This window comes from Merops nubicus, unplaced genomic scaffold (genome assembly GCF_000691845.1).
Source record: "Merops nubicus isolate BGI_N331 unplaced genomic scaffold, ASM69184v1 scaffold37994, whole genome shotgun sequence".
NCBI lineage: Eukaryota > Metazoa > Chordata > Aves > Coraciiformes > Meropidae > Merops > Merops nubicus.
The window spans coordinates 6,458-21,409 of record NW_008603056.1 but is presented as its reverse complement, the minus strand read 5'-3'; the positions used below and the strand labels follow the sequence as shown (position 1 = coordinate 21,409).

Sequence of the window (14,952 nt, the reverse complement as noted above, 5' to 3'; positions counted from 1 at the left end):
GGAAATCTGTAATCAATGTCTCCATTAAACAGAGTACCTTCTGACAGTTAAATGTGATTAACTGTATCTTAAATAGCCCTTTCCTCATCTCCTGCATTAATTTTGAGCAGATTTGTGTTGTGTTTATTTTACGCTGGAGGCCTTCAGCCCAAAATATAGATCGCTGCAATAAACCAGGAATCTACACCTTTTTTTCCCCCTCCTCCCTCCAGAAAAATGAAGCAAAATGTTAGTTCTTAAATTAGTTTGGCACATTTTTAAAAAAAAAAAAAAAAAAAAAAAAAAAAAAAAAAAAGCAGGGGGAAACCCACACATTGCATCCTTCTCTCACAACATCCTTGGGAGGGGAATGTCAATATACAGAGACAGGGCAGGCACGCACAAAATGTCCGACAGAGACCACGGCATGGCAGACTCCAGCTCTTAGCCTTACAGCTGGCCTTAGTCCATGTGTGCTTTCACTCGCACACTCAAACACAAGTAGCTTCTGGTGGTCTCACCTCAGTTTGCCAGCTGACACTGCTGATGAGCAGGCTACTGCACAACTGGAGAAGGCCTTCGTGAGTTGAGCTCCAGCAGCCTTCTCGCACCAGGTAGAAAGGTGACAAGTTCTGGACCTTTTGCTTAAGTTTCACTTAACAACACAGTAACCGACCTATTACCGCTCTGCTGAGCAAGCTGCAGCAGGGTCTGACATGCAGGTCTCTGCAGGTCAGTGTGTGCCCCATGCTTCAGAAGAACCTCGACTGTTTTCATGTGCCCTCCTCGTGCAGCCAGATGAAGAGCTGTAAACCCTTCACTGTCAGAAACATTGATATTTTCTGGACTTACGAGTTCTTCTACTACTTCAGCGTGCCCGTTTTCTGCAGCAAGATGCAATGCTGTCCTATTTAAAGGGCCTCTGGCTAGAATACTGGCCCTTTCATCTATCAGCAGCTTTGTTGTTGCTAAATGGCCACTGCGAGATGCCAAGTGCAGAGCAGTGTATCCTTCAGCTGTTGCTGCCTCAATGTCGGCACCGTGTTTCAGGAGCAACCTTGACGTGCTCGTGTGGCCCGTTTCAGCAGCTATGTGGAGAGCAGTCTGCATGAGCGCGTTCCGTATGTTAACGTCCGACTCCAGGTCTATGAGCAGGCGAGCGACGCGGTAGTGTCCTCGTTGGGCAGCCAAGTGGAGCGAGGTCCTTCCATCCACGGTCCGCACGTTCACGTTTGCGCCTCGCTGCTTGGCCAGGAGCTTTACGATGGGGAGATGACCTTGCCAGGCGGCGTAGTGCAGAGGCACCCAGTCATCTTTTCCTTTGATGTTCACATTGATACCTCTTCTCAGGAAGATCCGCACAATATTCTCTTGACCGTACTGACAGGCTATGTGGATGGGGGCTCTGCCTTCAAAATCTACCTCATTTAAGGATGCATTCTTATCAAGCAGCATTTTGGTGCTGAAATCATCCCCGTTTTGGGCAGCAAAGTGAAGAGCAGTCCACTGATCCTCATCTTTGGCATTAACGTTGATTTTCCTAGCCATAATCAGCTCCACAATGCTTTTAACTTTCTTCTCAATGGCTATATGAAGAGGGGTGGATCCTTTCTTGTTGGTGAGATTAGGATTAGCATTGTACAGGAGGAGCCATTTGACACATTCTTCTTGACCAGCTTCAACAGCCAAGTGCAGAAGACTGGAATTCCCATCTAAAACAATATCAACATCTTGAGGCTGGAGGATCTTCATCAGCTTGCTGGTATCTCCAGATAGAATGGCCTCTGTTAGCTTCCTCTTCTGTATGTCTGTAGTACCAATATCTAGATGGATATACAAGGAAGAAATTTTTTACCATGAGGGTCATGAAATAACGGAACAGATTGCCCAGAGAGGTGGTAGGTGCTCTCTCCCTAGAAACATTCAAGGTGAGGTTGGATGTGGTTCTGAGCAGCCTAATCTAGTGGAAGATGTCCCTGAAGGGGGTTGGACTGGAAGACCTCTAAAAGGTCCCTTCCAACCCAAACTATTCTATGAATAGGACACCATCACAATTCTGATACCCATCAAACCGTACCTGCCCACGAGTAACAATCTGGTGGCTTCAGCAATGAATTGACTGAAAAGAAGTCCCTTCCACAGTTTCAGAACAATTTCAGGTCACATTTGGAGCCCCACTTACTCTTATCCTATTTTTTTGTGAAATGAAGAATGATAGATGTTATGGTTGGTTTCCCTGCATTAATCATCGTTTGCCAAACTGAAAAATAAGACTCCTGTTTTTTTCCAGCACTGGATTGAAAAGTGGGGGGGACCACACAAATATGTGCAACAGCAAGAGTCTTTATTACAATGTTCATGGGGGCTGCTGAGAAGGGGGCTTGAGTCTTCTCAAAAAATAAAAAAGGGTGCTCAGACTTGGGCTTAGTATAACCCAAAAAGCCACAAACTCAGCTGACCTGACTGGGCATTGGCTTTAGTCCCACTTTGAGTGGGATGCTGGACTAGGTGACCTCACTTCCAACCAACCTTTACATGACGGATTCTATAATTGCTTTGATGGAAAGTCAGGTCATTTCTATTCCAAAGGAAATGAGATCTCTTTTTTCGCATTAGATCATGTTTGGGAACCACCTCTGACTCCTCTCCAACACACTGACTCCCATGCCTCAGTCCAAACAACTGAAAAAAACCCCAATAAATAAAAACCTGACCATTACCTGAACTATCCCTTTCAAAGGAAAGGGAAAGGGAGCCTCTGGATGAAAAAGCTGAATCTACAGATGAAACTCCTGAAAGCCGCTTGTCACTGGAGGCAAGTTTGGACTCAGAAGAGCTGCGGCTGAGATCCTCAGGGCCTTCAATAGTCTGTGAAATCCCTGAATCCAGCTGGGACAACAACTCTGATAGACTGTAATCCTTCACTGATGGCAGAGCAGGCTCCTGTTTCAACTGGGATAGTGCAGACATCCCCTTCAAGAGAAGCAAACAAGCATTTTAGAAAGGTCAGTAAAGGAAACTGAGCATCAAGCCCTATAGCAAAAAAACATAAATTAGCTGGCTAGCAGGAAGCCGTTCAATGCTGGTTTTAGTAAATGAAATCTATGAGTAAGGTCACTGAAAATTTTCAGATGCAGGAGGGCAGTTTCCATCAGCATTCACACAGCCACTAAAGCCACCTGTCTCTGCTGTCTACAGCATTTTTTAAGATCAGTCACACCCACATAGTTCCAGCTTTTATTTCCTAACTATCCCTGTGCTGAGGTTTTCCTGAGCTGGTCCATACATCTGCTGTCACTTTTGCATTCCAGTCTTTTACCAAGACCCACTTCTGTCAGGCAAGAAGGTGCTCAAAAGCAGCAAAAAGAAGTTTGCTTGGTAAGTTACAGGTCACAGAGGAACCTGTTCCTCACAAAACTGAGCATGCTTGAACAAGAGGCACAAGGATAAATACCTCAGGCTGCTGCTCTGGAGAATTCTTGGTGTCCAGGTCCTGAGTTATCATCTCTTTTGTTTCATCTTCTGGTTTTTCACAAAGGGCCTCTGTTTCTGAAGTGATTTCTTTGAAGAAAGCAAGAGAAGATTTGTTTGGTTGTTTTTTTTTAATAGGAGAGTTTTCAGAGATGCCCTGCTGCCTTTCTCTATCATTAGAGCTTAACAACTTTGAGATACCATGGGAGAAAGACTCCAATTTTGACTACTCCATCTGGGACCCCATTGGGAGGGAGAAGTGCATAACTAGGCAACGAGGGTAAAGGGCTGACTGAATAATTCATTTTCGCGTTCAGAGCAGACTGATGTCATATGGTGGCTACAGTGCAGGACTCTGAAATGGGAATCAGTCTACTGCTGGAAGACTCAGGTGTATGTTTTTAAAAAAAATGGGATCCCTCTTCCCTTCCGTCCCCATACCTTGTTTGGGCAGGAGGAAAGGGAAGAGGCAAATCTCTCCCGTTAATGTTAATGAAGCTGCTTGGAGACAGCACTTGCTACTTCCTTCTGCACTGCACATTTGAATTTGCAACAGGTGCTTTGGGCAAGTTGAAGCCTTTCACCACAGTTGTCTTTTACTAGCAGAAAAACAGCACAAAATTGTTTTGTTACAAGAAAACAATTCAGTTTCTTAGCATACAACAGTATATTTCAAGAGCCAGAGCCTTCAACACTTTGGTATGGTGAAAACCACCCCAACTCCAGCTTGGCATGTGTCCCAATAATCACAGATGAATATAATTTCTGGCTAAATGGATCAGCTGGTTCAGTACAGGTCTTATTCCTGACGTGTTTACATAACACTGTCATGGTCAGACTTGTCCCCAGATAATCCCTTCCTCCACAAATGAATAAGTGGCCTGCATCACTGTCTCTACCATACAATGTGCTCTATTTATTCTGTCACAGAGGTTCAGAGCATTTACCCCAAGGATTAACAGAGTCTTGAGCAATAACATGACTCACAGAAGAATAAATGGGCAGCCAAGTTACGAGGAAATCTTACCTTGAAATGTTGGCCGTTCACCAGGATCATCTTGCCAACATTTTTGCATCAGTTTGATCAAGTTATTACATGAATGAGGTCTGGATTTGGAAACAGCAGGTAGCTCTGGGCGGTGGCCTTTAACTACTTTTACCATAATATGTAAAATGTTGTTTTCCTCTATAAAGTAAAAACACAGAAATTAAGATCTCTCAGCAAAAAGAACGATTTCTCTTTTGTCTAAGAGCATTAGGCTGAAACTTTGTTTTCATGCATTTTTTTTATAGATTTAGAGTGCTTTCTTTTATTACCAGGGAAAAAGAAGTTGGTCTTATTTCCCACAATACATTTCTCAGTGCAGTAACAACTACTTCCCATGTATTGGTCAGTGAGTGACTGTGTTCTTCTTCTACCCACAAAAGAACCAAAGAAAAAATGAAATCTTCAAACAGTTTGTTGCTACCTCTCTTTGACTTTTCATATCTGCTGTAAGAAAACTGAGCTACAGCTTTTATTTAGACCAAGGACCTGAATTTTTCATAAAGGTGAAGGAAGAACACAAATCAAGCAGTGCAGTAACATGGGTCTTGACTTTAAAGTCAGCCATTGGGCTAAATGGGATCTCTCACTTGAAGAAAAATTAATAGTAGACTGGAACCTGTTCAAACACGTTTGCTACACATAGACTAGTCATACACACAGGAAAAGTCATAAAGAATAAATAGCTGCTTGTTGATTGGTACCTTTACTGTGGGGTGGGACAAGGCTCATTCTCAAAGAGAGCTTTTTTTTTAAAGAACAAATCTATACCTACAATCTACAACTACAGAACCTCTCTACAGAGAAGCTATTTCTGAAAACAGCATGGTTGCCTGCCAGCTGGCTTTGCTCTGTTGGCCACAAATATGTCAGAAGTCTGCACAGGCCACACTCTGATCTGGATCTGTACAGCAAACTCCAGCAGAAGCAAAAAGGTACAGACTGGGGTGTCCTGTGGCAACATGGGTTCTGCTTTCATGATGTAAGACAAAGGAGGGCTTACATTTGTGAGTCTCAGAGTCTGAGACTTCAAAACTGGCTACCATGTAAGACCCTAGGAATTTGGAGGACATGCATCTAATCTGGGACTGGTGACTGAAGCAGGAAGCGTGCTTATCAGTGGGAGAAAGGAAATAATACATTACACTTACCTGCAAAAGGCTTCTTCTGTGTAAGGACTCCCCAAACCACAATGGCAAAGCTACAAATAAATGGGGAAAAAAAAAAAAAAATTCTAGATAAGGTTTACAACTAAAACAACCAATCCAAACAAAACAGCCAAAAAACTCTCTCACAGAAGTATAATTTATTTTCCTGAGTTCTTTCCCCTCAGTTGATGAACACACAGAGCAAGATGCAGCCAAGAACTATGTCTAGTTTTTGCAGGGAGAAACCTGACTTGCTGAAGGCAGCTGGGTTCTTGGGTAACATTCACCAACTACTTCACACCAACACTGACAAAATCAGAGCAGCTAAGCTTTGCTGTGGATTTTTTTTTTTTAATATTCCTACCCTGCAAGATGAATTTAAAAGAAATGTCATATTCTAATTTGAATGTATTTCTTTTAATCTACAGCTATGATTTCCTTTTCCTAATAACCTTACCATGAAAGAAGAACCAAAGACCTAGCGATGAAATACACTGAAGATAACTAAGAATTTTGTCACAGACTCAAAAAGTAGGTCAGGATGTACCTTTTGATGGGGAAATGAAAGGTGGGCAGAGCGCCTCCCATGCCTGTCGCTAACAAATAAGTGTTACTTGGGATGATAACGCTCAAGACCCAGGATAAGCTGCAGTTTGTTAAAACCCCTCTGCTTTACAAAGACTTTTCAAAAAGCACAGCAAACATGACCCTCTACAAGATGAGGATCAAGCTAGCTTTAAGGGTTTCACGGTCAATTAGGTTTTATAACCAGAAAAAGAGGGCTTGTTTTACAGCATTACTTAAAGTGCTTTTAAGTGTTTTCGTAGCTAACTGACCTGTACACATCATGTTTGGTGTCAAAACATCTGTTTTTCTCTTTGATGCGTTCTGGGGGAAGGTACGCGATGGTGCCGCACAAGCCATCCATGCTGATGTCATGGGAATGGGACAAGCCATTGCACTTTGCAAGTCCAAAGTCAGAAATCTGCAAAAAAAAAAATGGAAAAGAGGAAAAGAAGTGCATGTTACTATTTGACTTCGGAGGTGTTAACAACAAAATTTCTGTTAAAAGAACAACAGATGTAACAGGATGACCCAACAAAATATAGTGAGCTGCTGTTCAGAAATTCTAGGCTAAGAAAACAGCTCTGGAAGCATCATGAAGCATCATACTATGGTAGGCTTCTCTTTATGGTTAAATTGGAGAAAAAAAAAAAAAAAAAAAGAGAAGCTGTTTTTTGCAAGCAGCAGCATGTTAGCCCATTACCTAGCAAACACAACAAACAGTCAAGACACTTTATTATAATTTAAAACTTGTTACATTTAGCTAGTGCAAACGACCTTAATGTAATTCTTGGTCCTGCCACCCCCTTTGCATGTGTAACTTCATTCTGCGCACCTGTTCTCAGAACATGAGCTCTCGAATGAGTGCAAGAGAATTGCTCTTTCAGATATTGCTATTACAATGACCATGCTAACAAGGACTAAGCCCAAAATCAGCAATACCCTCAAACCCAAAACAAAACACGCACACACACCAAAAACCCACACAGGGAATTCTTCCTGGCAACTAGGAGATATGGTAAGTTGGTGCAGTGACATGACAAACACAGCTGAAACAAAAAAAACAAGTGACAGCAAGTTTATAAAAAGGAAATCGTACCTCCACTTTAAATTGAAGTGTCAAACAAACATGCATTCATTTGCTCTCAAAAGCATACCAATCATCAAGCAAACAGATAGGAAAGGAATTTCCTTTGTCTTGCTTATTTCCCACTGGTCAAAAATGTCTGTTTTGGTAAATGGAAATCTCAAGAAAAGTCAAGTGGTTTTGGACCACTCAGTTCACTGGGTTTTTTTCCTGTATGTTAGATAAGGTTTTCTCCCTGCATCCCTGACTTATACATTCTTTTTATCTAATAAATACTCAGGTTTTTCAATGACTCATTCCCCTTTTGATCCTCACAGCTTCTGCTTTGAGAAAGTTCTTCCTCAAAACAAGTATAATTAAAAAAAGCTTTTTTTTTTTTTTTTTAAACTAAGTTCCAACTTTACACTTTCAGAAGTTTCTGTGTAAAGATACCACAAAGCTAGTCATAACATGCATCCATTACTGTAAAGGGCAAAAACTGCTGCCAGCTTCAGCCTCCTGGAGAACTGGCAGGCTATACAGCCATGGGTCTTCAAATGCTAGGAATCTCCCTTTGCCGTAAAACAAAGCAACCCACACAGCTTCAGGAGGAACTTCTCCCAGAGACAAAGAGCTCAATGGAGGCATTCTCAGGAGCTGTTCATGCCTGTACCCTAGCACACAGGTATATCCAACCTGTTGTCCATCTGTACCTTAAATCTATACGGTAGTATGGGAAAGACTTCAGATGAAAAAAATAAGGGGGTGGGGGCTAGGGGTTGAAAAAACCAAAGTCACCTGGAGGAGCCGTTTATCATGCTTATAGGTCTACATTCTTACAGGGGGACTGCTGTCCTCCTCAGCAAGCCAAGCATTGGAGCCCAGGAAAACAGAAGGTAGTCAAGAAACATAGGTTCACAAGCCAGGTTACCTTGGGAGGAGCTGAATTGACTGCTCCAGGAAGTGCTGCGTGAGTTTGGGGCACACAGTGCTCCACAAGAGAACAAAAGCACAACCCCAACATCACACAAGCCCACGGTGTCAGGTTAATAAACGAACTGACTGCTGCAAGTCTGAACAGATGTGACTTGGTGAAGCACTGCTATCCCTTGATTAACATGAAGCAGAGACTTGTATACACCCCAAGAAATCCATATGGCATGCAGGCATAATTAAAGCAATACACCTTCCTCTTTGTCTAACAATACCAGGTTTCCTACCATGTAAGTTAAGAAATAAAGATGAAACGCAGACAGCACAGTGACACTTATGCATTAAGAGCCACCAGCTATGTTGCATGAACCTAAGGCCAGAGGCTAACACAAGAGTCTAAGCACACCAGATAGAAGAGATCCGAGTCTCAGCCTACAAACCAAGGAACAGCTAAGGTACATAGTATACCCCTCCTCCCCCCACACCCCTCCTGGGCTAGCAAGAACTTTACCTTGTGAACCTGGCCCTACCTACTGTGAAGGACTAGGTTTTATACCAATATAATAGGAAATTCATCTGTAGAGCAGAGCTTTAATCATATCAAATTCTGCAGAAAGCACTGGAAATTGAAGAATTGCTATCTTCTAGGCTGCAACAAAATAGTACGATTCTGCAGGCAGGTTTTGTGGCTTTTATTAATTCCTTTAGGGTAAACTTTCCACACTGCATGGTGTATTTAGTCATGCAGCTTCTTTAATCATCAGTGGGAACTGTGCAGTGGGTGGAAGACACAGCCATTTAACGTAACTATTTTGCCTTTAAATTGTTAGCCAGGTACTTAGTTCTGCAATACAAGGCACCCTTGCTGGTGAAGGTAGTGAAAGAGAAGCACCTCTTCCCACTTCTTCCTCCATATCCCCACTAGCCCTTGCAGCCCACCCTGGGATCTGCCCTGCCCCATGATCCAAGAGAACCCATAATCTCACTCCTCACATCAGTCCTTTCAGGTGGATCCCACCACGCTTCAAAAGCATACCTAATATCAGCAGAGTTAAGAGGAGACATAGAGGCGACGGACTGCTTCATGCAAAACACGTGGTGAAGAGGTAGGAAGAAGAGAAAAAAACATGGGCCAAAGCCCACGCAGACAGTGGGATTGTTCATGTTCAGACAGCGCACTTGGTCCCTGCTCTTTAAAGGTCTGCACGAGAACAACCACGTGAGTAGCAACTAGGGAGAGGAGCTATACACGTTTTCCTGCCCGCTTCCCAGCAACACTTACTTTGCTGAGAGATTCCAAGTTTTATTTTTTTTAGCTTTGTCTGGTTTACATTGAGCATACTGTGCACACAAGGCTTTCTCTGCTTCTGTCATTTGTGAACGTGTCCATTCCAGTTTGTAAAAGACACTCATTTGTGAAGTTTTAGATGCTTTGAGTTTGTCAAGTTATTTTTTGGAACTTATTTTCTTTTCGGAAAAAGAGACTAGTAGATATGCTCACGTAACTACAATGACTAAAGTCAGCTATTCCCAAACACTGCAGGGATCTACCTCCCAGGAACAAAATTTGAGCTTGGAAAGTGCTTTCACTGATGACTCCTGACAGGACATCCTGAAGTGTGCACTTAGCTTCTGTTGCTGCATGTAATTTTTCTGCAAATACAACTCAAGAACGCGCTGCAATGGACTCGAGGACAGAGTTCACCAAAAGGTTTTCTTCATCAAATAGGAAACAAAGCCATCAGATTAATTTTTAATCACTGCTGGCATATCCAGTATTTGTCTCTATCCAAAGTCTCTGTGCACTTGAATACTGAGAATGCCACCACATTTGTCTACATGGTTTTTGGGTGGTTTGGGGGCAGGGGAGGGAGGTAGTGTTTAGCCTTTTTTTATTTTCTGGGGGCAGGAATAAAAAGGCTGATTGTTTCAATTTTGTTCTTTCAGAAATGCCAGAAACATTTAATAGGCTTAGACAGGTCACAGATTTACACTACTAAAAATTAGGAATAAAAATTAATTCCCAGTATAGACACAACCAGCAGCTTCACTTCAAACACGGCTTTACTTCAGTGTTTATGTTTACTCCAGTCAGCTACTAAAACAAGTCTTTCTGAAACAGACTGGATTTCCATCCTTTTCCAATCTGCTCAAACCTTAATTCCTCAAAACCTGTTTCAGGTGTAACATTTGTAATGCTTTCTTCAGAAGCAGCAGAAACCAGAGCCACATTCAAACATCCATTTTACCCCATAACAACATAAATCTGCATTACTGTAAGAGGGGTGATCTTGTTCCCCTCCCCGTGCCACCACAATTCAGTCAATTAGAGAATTGATCAAGGTGAAAACCAGCTTTGTTGGTTGCAATTAAAGAGTCATGTAACAGTAGCCCTAATGGAAACCTTGGTAAAGCAGGGAGAAGGGACAAACAGAACAACAAAGCCTCTGCTCATTTCTAGTAAGAGGAGAACATTTGCAACTAATGAAAAAAAGTGGCTTTGTTAACTACATCAGCTAATCTAGTAAAAAGAGACAACCTGCTTTTACCAGCCTGGCCTCTGGGCATTACTTTGGCCTACACTTAATGACCTACATCAAGCAGCTTTCCAATAAATGAATTTGCTGTCTGACTAGGCTTTTTCTAACTCCATACTCATAAATTGTGCAGACCCTTCTTCAGCTGAAGCAAATAAATGTGAAGACCATAGAAGCAACCTAGCCATGTTTAATAAAACCATCAGCACAGTACAAAACATCAACAAATTACACGCTGATTTAAATGGAGGCACTGAGAGGAAAAGAATAAAAGCAACTATAGTGAACTTAAAGCAGTATACAACTGAGACCAGCTCATCCTGCTCCGAGTTTTTGAAAAAAACAAAGTCTGGAAGATGAAAAATAACTGGTGGGATTTGCCTGGGTGTGTGCATGTACCCACACGTATACACATGAGCGTGTGTGTACAGATACGTATATGACAGGATGAGGAGCTGCAAACACAGACTGGATAGTAAGAGAAACAGGAACTTATAAATAATGTTTTTGCCCAAAAGTATTAAGTTGCAGGTTGACTTCATTTAAAATACCTGAACAAAAAGTAACACAACCATGAGATAGTGAAGATAAGACACCTGGGAAGCAGCAGTAGAGAGAGAGTGCAAGTATGGGAACTGGCAACAAGTTAGGGTACAAAATTATTGCGTGAAGGGGGTGGCGTGTTCTCCTACCGAGGGCCCTGGAGAGAGATCACATCAGAGCAGGGAACAAGCAAACAGCCCGCCAAGGGCAGCTCTGGAATGTGGCATTGCTTCCCCAGTGCCAGCTCCTTGCAAGCTATTGCCACATCACTGGGAGCTCAGGGGAGACAACTCAAATGCCTACGGAGGGCAGCAGAGCTGAAGAACAAGCTCCTAAGACGTGGTCCTGATATAATAAATATGTATAGGCGTCAATTAAATATGTAGTGTTTTACTGTATAAATATAAGATGATTTACTAATTCGGGGTGCACGTTTGTGGTGGAGCGATCCCCCGTGCATCTGCGCGCAATAAACATACCTACTTTATAACTTTCAGGTTATAGAGTCTGTTTCCGTACGTCAGTCCAGTTAAGCAAAAATGAGGTATTAGACAGCCCGTAAGTACTGGAAGGCTGCGTATATAGAACACTGGAGAAAGGGGCATGGAGGATCTTGCTGGTACAAATGGAAGTAACAGACTGACATTAAGAGAAAAACAAAACAGAACACAACAACAAAAAAAACACCCGCAGGCTGATCCCTGCTAGCAAAGCCTGCCTGGCTATGGAATAATCCTCATAAGGAAACCACGCTACTTCAGGCAACCAAGGTAGAGCAGGACATGGTGGGGCAAGGAGCTCCCAGCTGAGGCTTCTGTCAGTACTGAGCTCCACCACTACTCACAGGGGAGGAGGCATCCATCCATCCTCCAAAAACCAGCAGAGCTTTACCTTGCACTGTGCATATTATATCCCTATATTTAAAATCACCAAGGAATCTCCCAACATGCTTTTGAAAAAGTTAATACCTGCCGATCTATATCCCTGCTCAGTGCTCAGGCTGATGCCATCCTCTTAATTATCCTCCCAAGAACAAAGCTCAGCACACACTTATGTAATAGAGAGGAGACGGCTTTATGATATGGAGGCACCCACTTGATGACAGCTCTGTACAACACTACTGTGTTAGTCACCATCCTCACCTGGGGATTTTACAGTAAGCATTGTGCTCGGAAAGAAGAAGGGTGTGTTTCCATTTAATAGCAATACGGAACAGAAGCATTTCTAATGTGCTCCACTGGAAGGCTGGCTGTTTCCTGGCTCAAGGGCAAACAGTTTATACAAGTCCTCCCTACCTCCAAACTCTTCTTTTGCAGCCTGCAACATCTCTTCACTTACCTTAAGGATTCTATTAGGGACAGGTCACCTACTAAATTAACACTAACATTTAAAAAGTAAAAACACTTCAATCATCAGCTCCATTACCCTTTCAGAAAGAAGATGCACATTAAATCAAGCTGCAGGGTCTGAAATTTAATTACAAGTTTCACATCACACAAAAAGAAGGTTTGGGGCCACGTTTTTAAAGTGAAGGCGCCTCACAGAATATGTACATCTCTTGTTTTGCATATAGGTTCCTATGTCTGCCTTCCTGCTTGGAGGGGTTTTCCAAAATGCCTGCAGATGTAAAAGACTACGGGCTGGAAAAAGGTTTGGATTAGACCATTCTCTTCTGAACTTAATGGAAGGGGTCCAAAGGCCTTCATGTGCTTCATATACAGAGCAAGTGGAAACAGTCTAGGGATGTCAGCAGTGACTTCACCAGAATTAATTTTTTTTTTCTTTAGTACATTCTGCACTTTGTCCCCTTGTATTACATCACCACCCAGATATAGACTATACAGGAGGCAAAATAGCAGGCAGCATTTCAGCCTCCTGAAACAAGTGAGAAAAATACAGCCTTCATATCTTGGCTTAGGGATGAGTCAAGAATTAGGAATTTAAGAAGTTATGCAAGCAAGCACAAACTTTAGGTAAATAAACACTCAGCAAAGGCCTCTCAACATCAACGTGCAAGAATATGCTTTCAACAGTTCAGATCCTGATGTTCTGGTCACTTATCATGGACCATCTGTAGATGCCTCCTGTGTTGGAAAGAAAATCCTTCTAGAGTAGTGAACCACTAAGAGGCCTAGTGAAAAAGTTGAGACTTTCACAGGTGTGATTTCATTAGAGGCACACACCTCTTATGACTCCAGCCATCTCATGACATCAGGAGAGACATTTTCATTTGATGAAAACTTAATTTTTAGAATGGTACAGCAAGACCAAAGCCATTTGGCCAGTCTTAGGGGACAGGAAGACAGGGAGCAGATGGATGATGGCACTGATGAAAACCTGTGACTACCTGTACTGAGTTTTATCAGCCAGTCAGCATGACTAATTTAAGCCTGCAGTTCTAAGGTTAAGAGTTTGGCCAGTGATTTGAAGGGGGGGTTGGGAGAGTGGAACCAGGAAAAAAGATGTGTTTCGGTCTCTTTCCCCTCCAAAAGAAAGGCTCAGAAAGCAAGCACCTCCTTAGCCCAGCTGTTAAAACAAGAACCCCCAGCAAAGAAAACCAACAAGTTTGCTAGCTTACTCTGGAAATGGATAATGAAAAGAATTTCATGCTGATACAGCCAGAAAAAAATCCCTTAAGTGACCTCTGGTACACATAAACTATCAGGACAGAGATACTTTTTCACTGCATATGCCCTGAGCAAATGAAAGGAGAAAATGTGTTGCCTCAGGGAAGGCTTCTCTGCACTTCAGCTGTAAATGAGATTCGTATTTAGTGAACCATACAAAGCCAGAAGGACCTAGACACAACAAGGTTACCACTGGGAGCTGTGAAAGTGGCACAGGTGATTTAGAGGTTCACATAGCTTTTCTCTCCCTGTTCTCATCTGCCTCATGAACTTACTGCATGGAAATTTATATCAGGACTCATTAGTCTCAACAACAGAGTTCACTACACTAGAACCTTCCTAAAATTTCACAAGAATTCTCACAAGCTCTACCTCTATTTATGTACCAAAATGGTGAAAAATCAGGTAGAGAAATCTGAAGGTTGGAGGGGTTGGGTTGGTGAGCATTTTCCTAATTCAAAAGCAATGTTTTTGGTTTCTTTCAGGCCTTTGAGTCTGGCAGGAGCCATCCAAGAGTACCCAAAGGTGAGGTCCTTGTCAGGGAGTGCCCAGTGCATACCTTGACATGGTAGTGGGCATCAAGCAAGATGTTTGCAGGCTTGAGGTCCAGGTGGAGCAGCGGAGGGGACATGCAGTGCAGAAAGTTCATCCCCACAGCTGTCTCATGGATGATGCGGAACCGCAATTCCCAGGGCAGAGGTTCAGAAGCCAGGAGCTTTTCCAGAGACCCCGTTTCCATGTATTCCATGACCAAGCCAACTGGCTCTTTGCAGATGCCGTAAACAGGAAGGATGTAGCGAAACTTTGCCATTTCCATCTTCCTGGCCTCTTCCAATAACTCCATGCGCTCCCTGGGTAGAAGAGAATAGATGGTGAGGGATGGAGCAGCTCTCTCTTCCCCTCCCTCTAAACATACACAAGATATTTCTTATGAAACCGAACACCAAGTTTCAATGTCATTGCTTGGCTGAACCACGCTATATCTCAGCAGCCTGTATTCCAGGCATATTTCTGCCTTTCCTAACTTTGTTTTATGCTT

At 42.7% G+C, this 14,952-nt stretch overlaps 1 protein-coding gene across 1 annotated transcript in view; it reads right to left on the bottom strand.

Moving 5' to 3' along the window:
* Positions 1-624: 624 nt before the first annotated feature.
* RIPK4 (receptor-interacting serine-threonine kinase 4) overlaps positions 625-14,952 on the bottom strand; it is a 15,054-nt gene continuing 726 nt past the window's right edge. Inside the window, exons 2-8 of the mRNA XM_008938537.1 lie at positions 14,473-14,764; positions 6,480-6,628; positions 5,647-5,696; positions 4,478-4,636; positions 3,434-3,540; positions 2,700-2,952; positions 625-1,802 (exon numbers count right to left, since the gene is read on the bottom strand). Of these exons, the coding sequence (XP_008936785.1) occupies positions 625-1,802; positions 2,700-2,952; positions 3,434-3,540; positions 4,478-4,636; positions 5,647-5,696; positions 6,480-6,628; positions 14,473-14,764 (2,188 nt within the window). The remainder of the gene's footprint in view (positions 1,803-2,699; positions 2,953-3,433; positions 3,541-4,477; positions 4,637-5,646; positions 5,697-6,479; positions 6,629-14,472; positions 14,765-14,952) is intronic.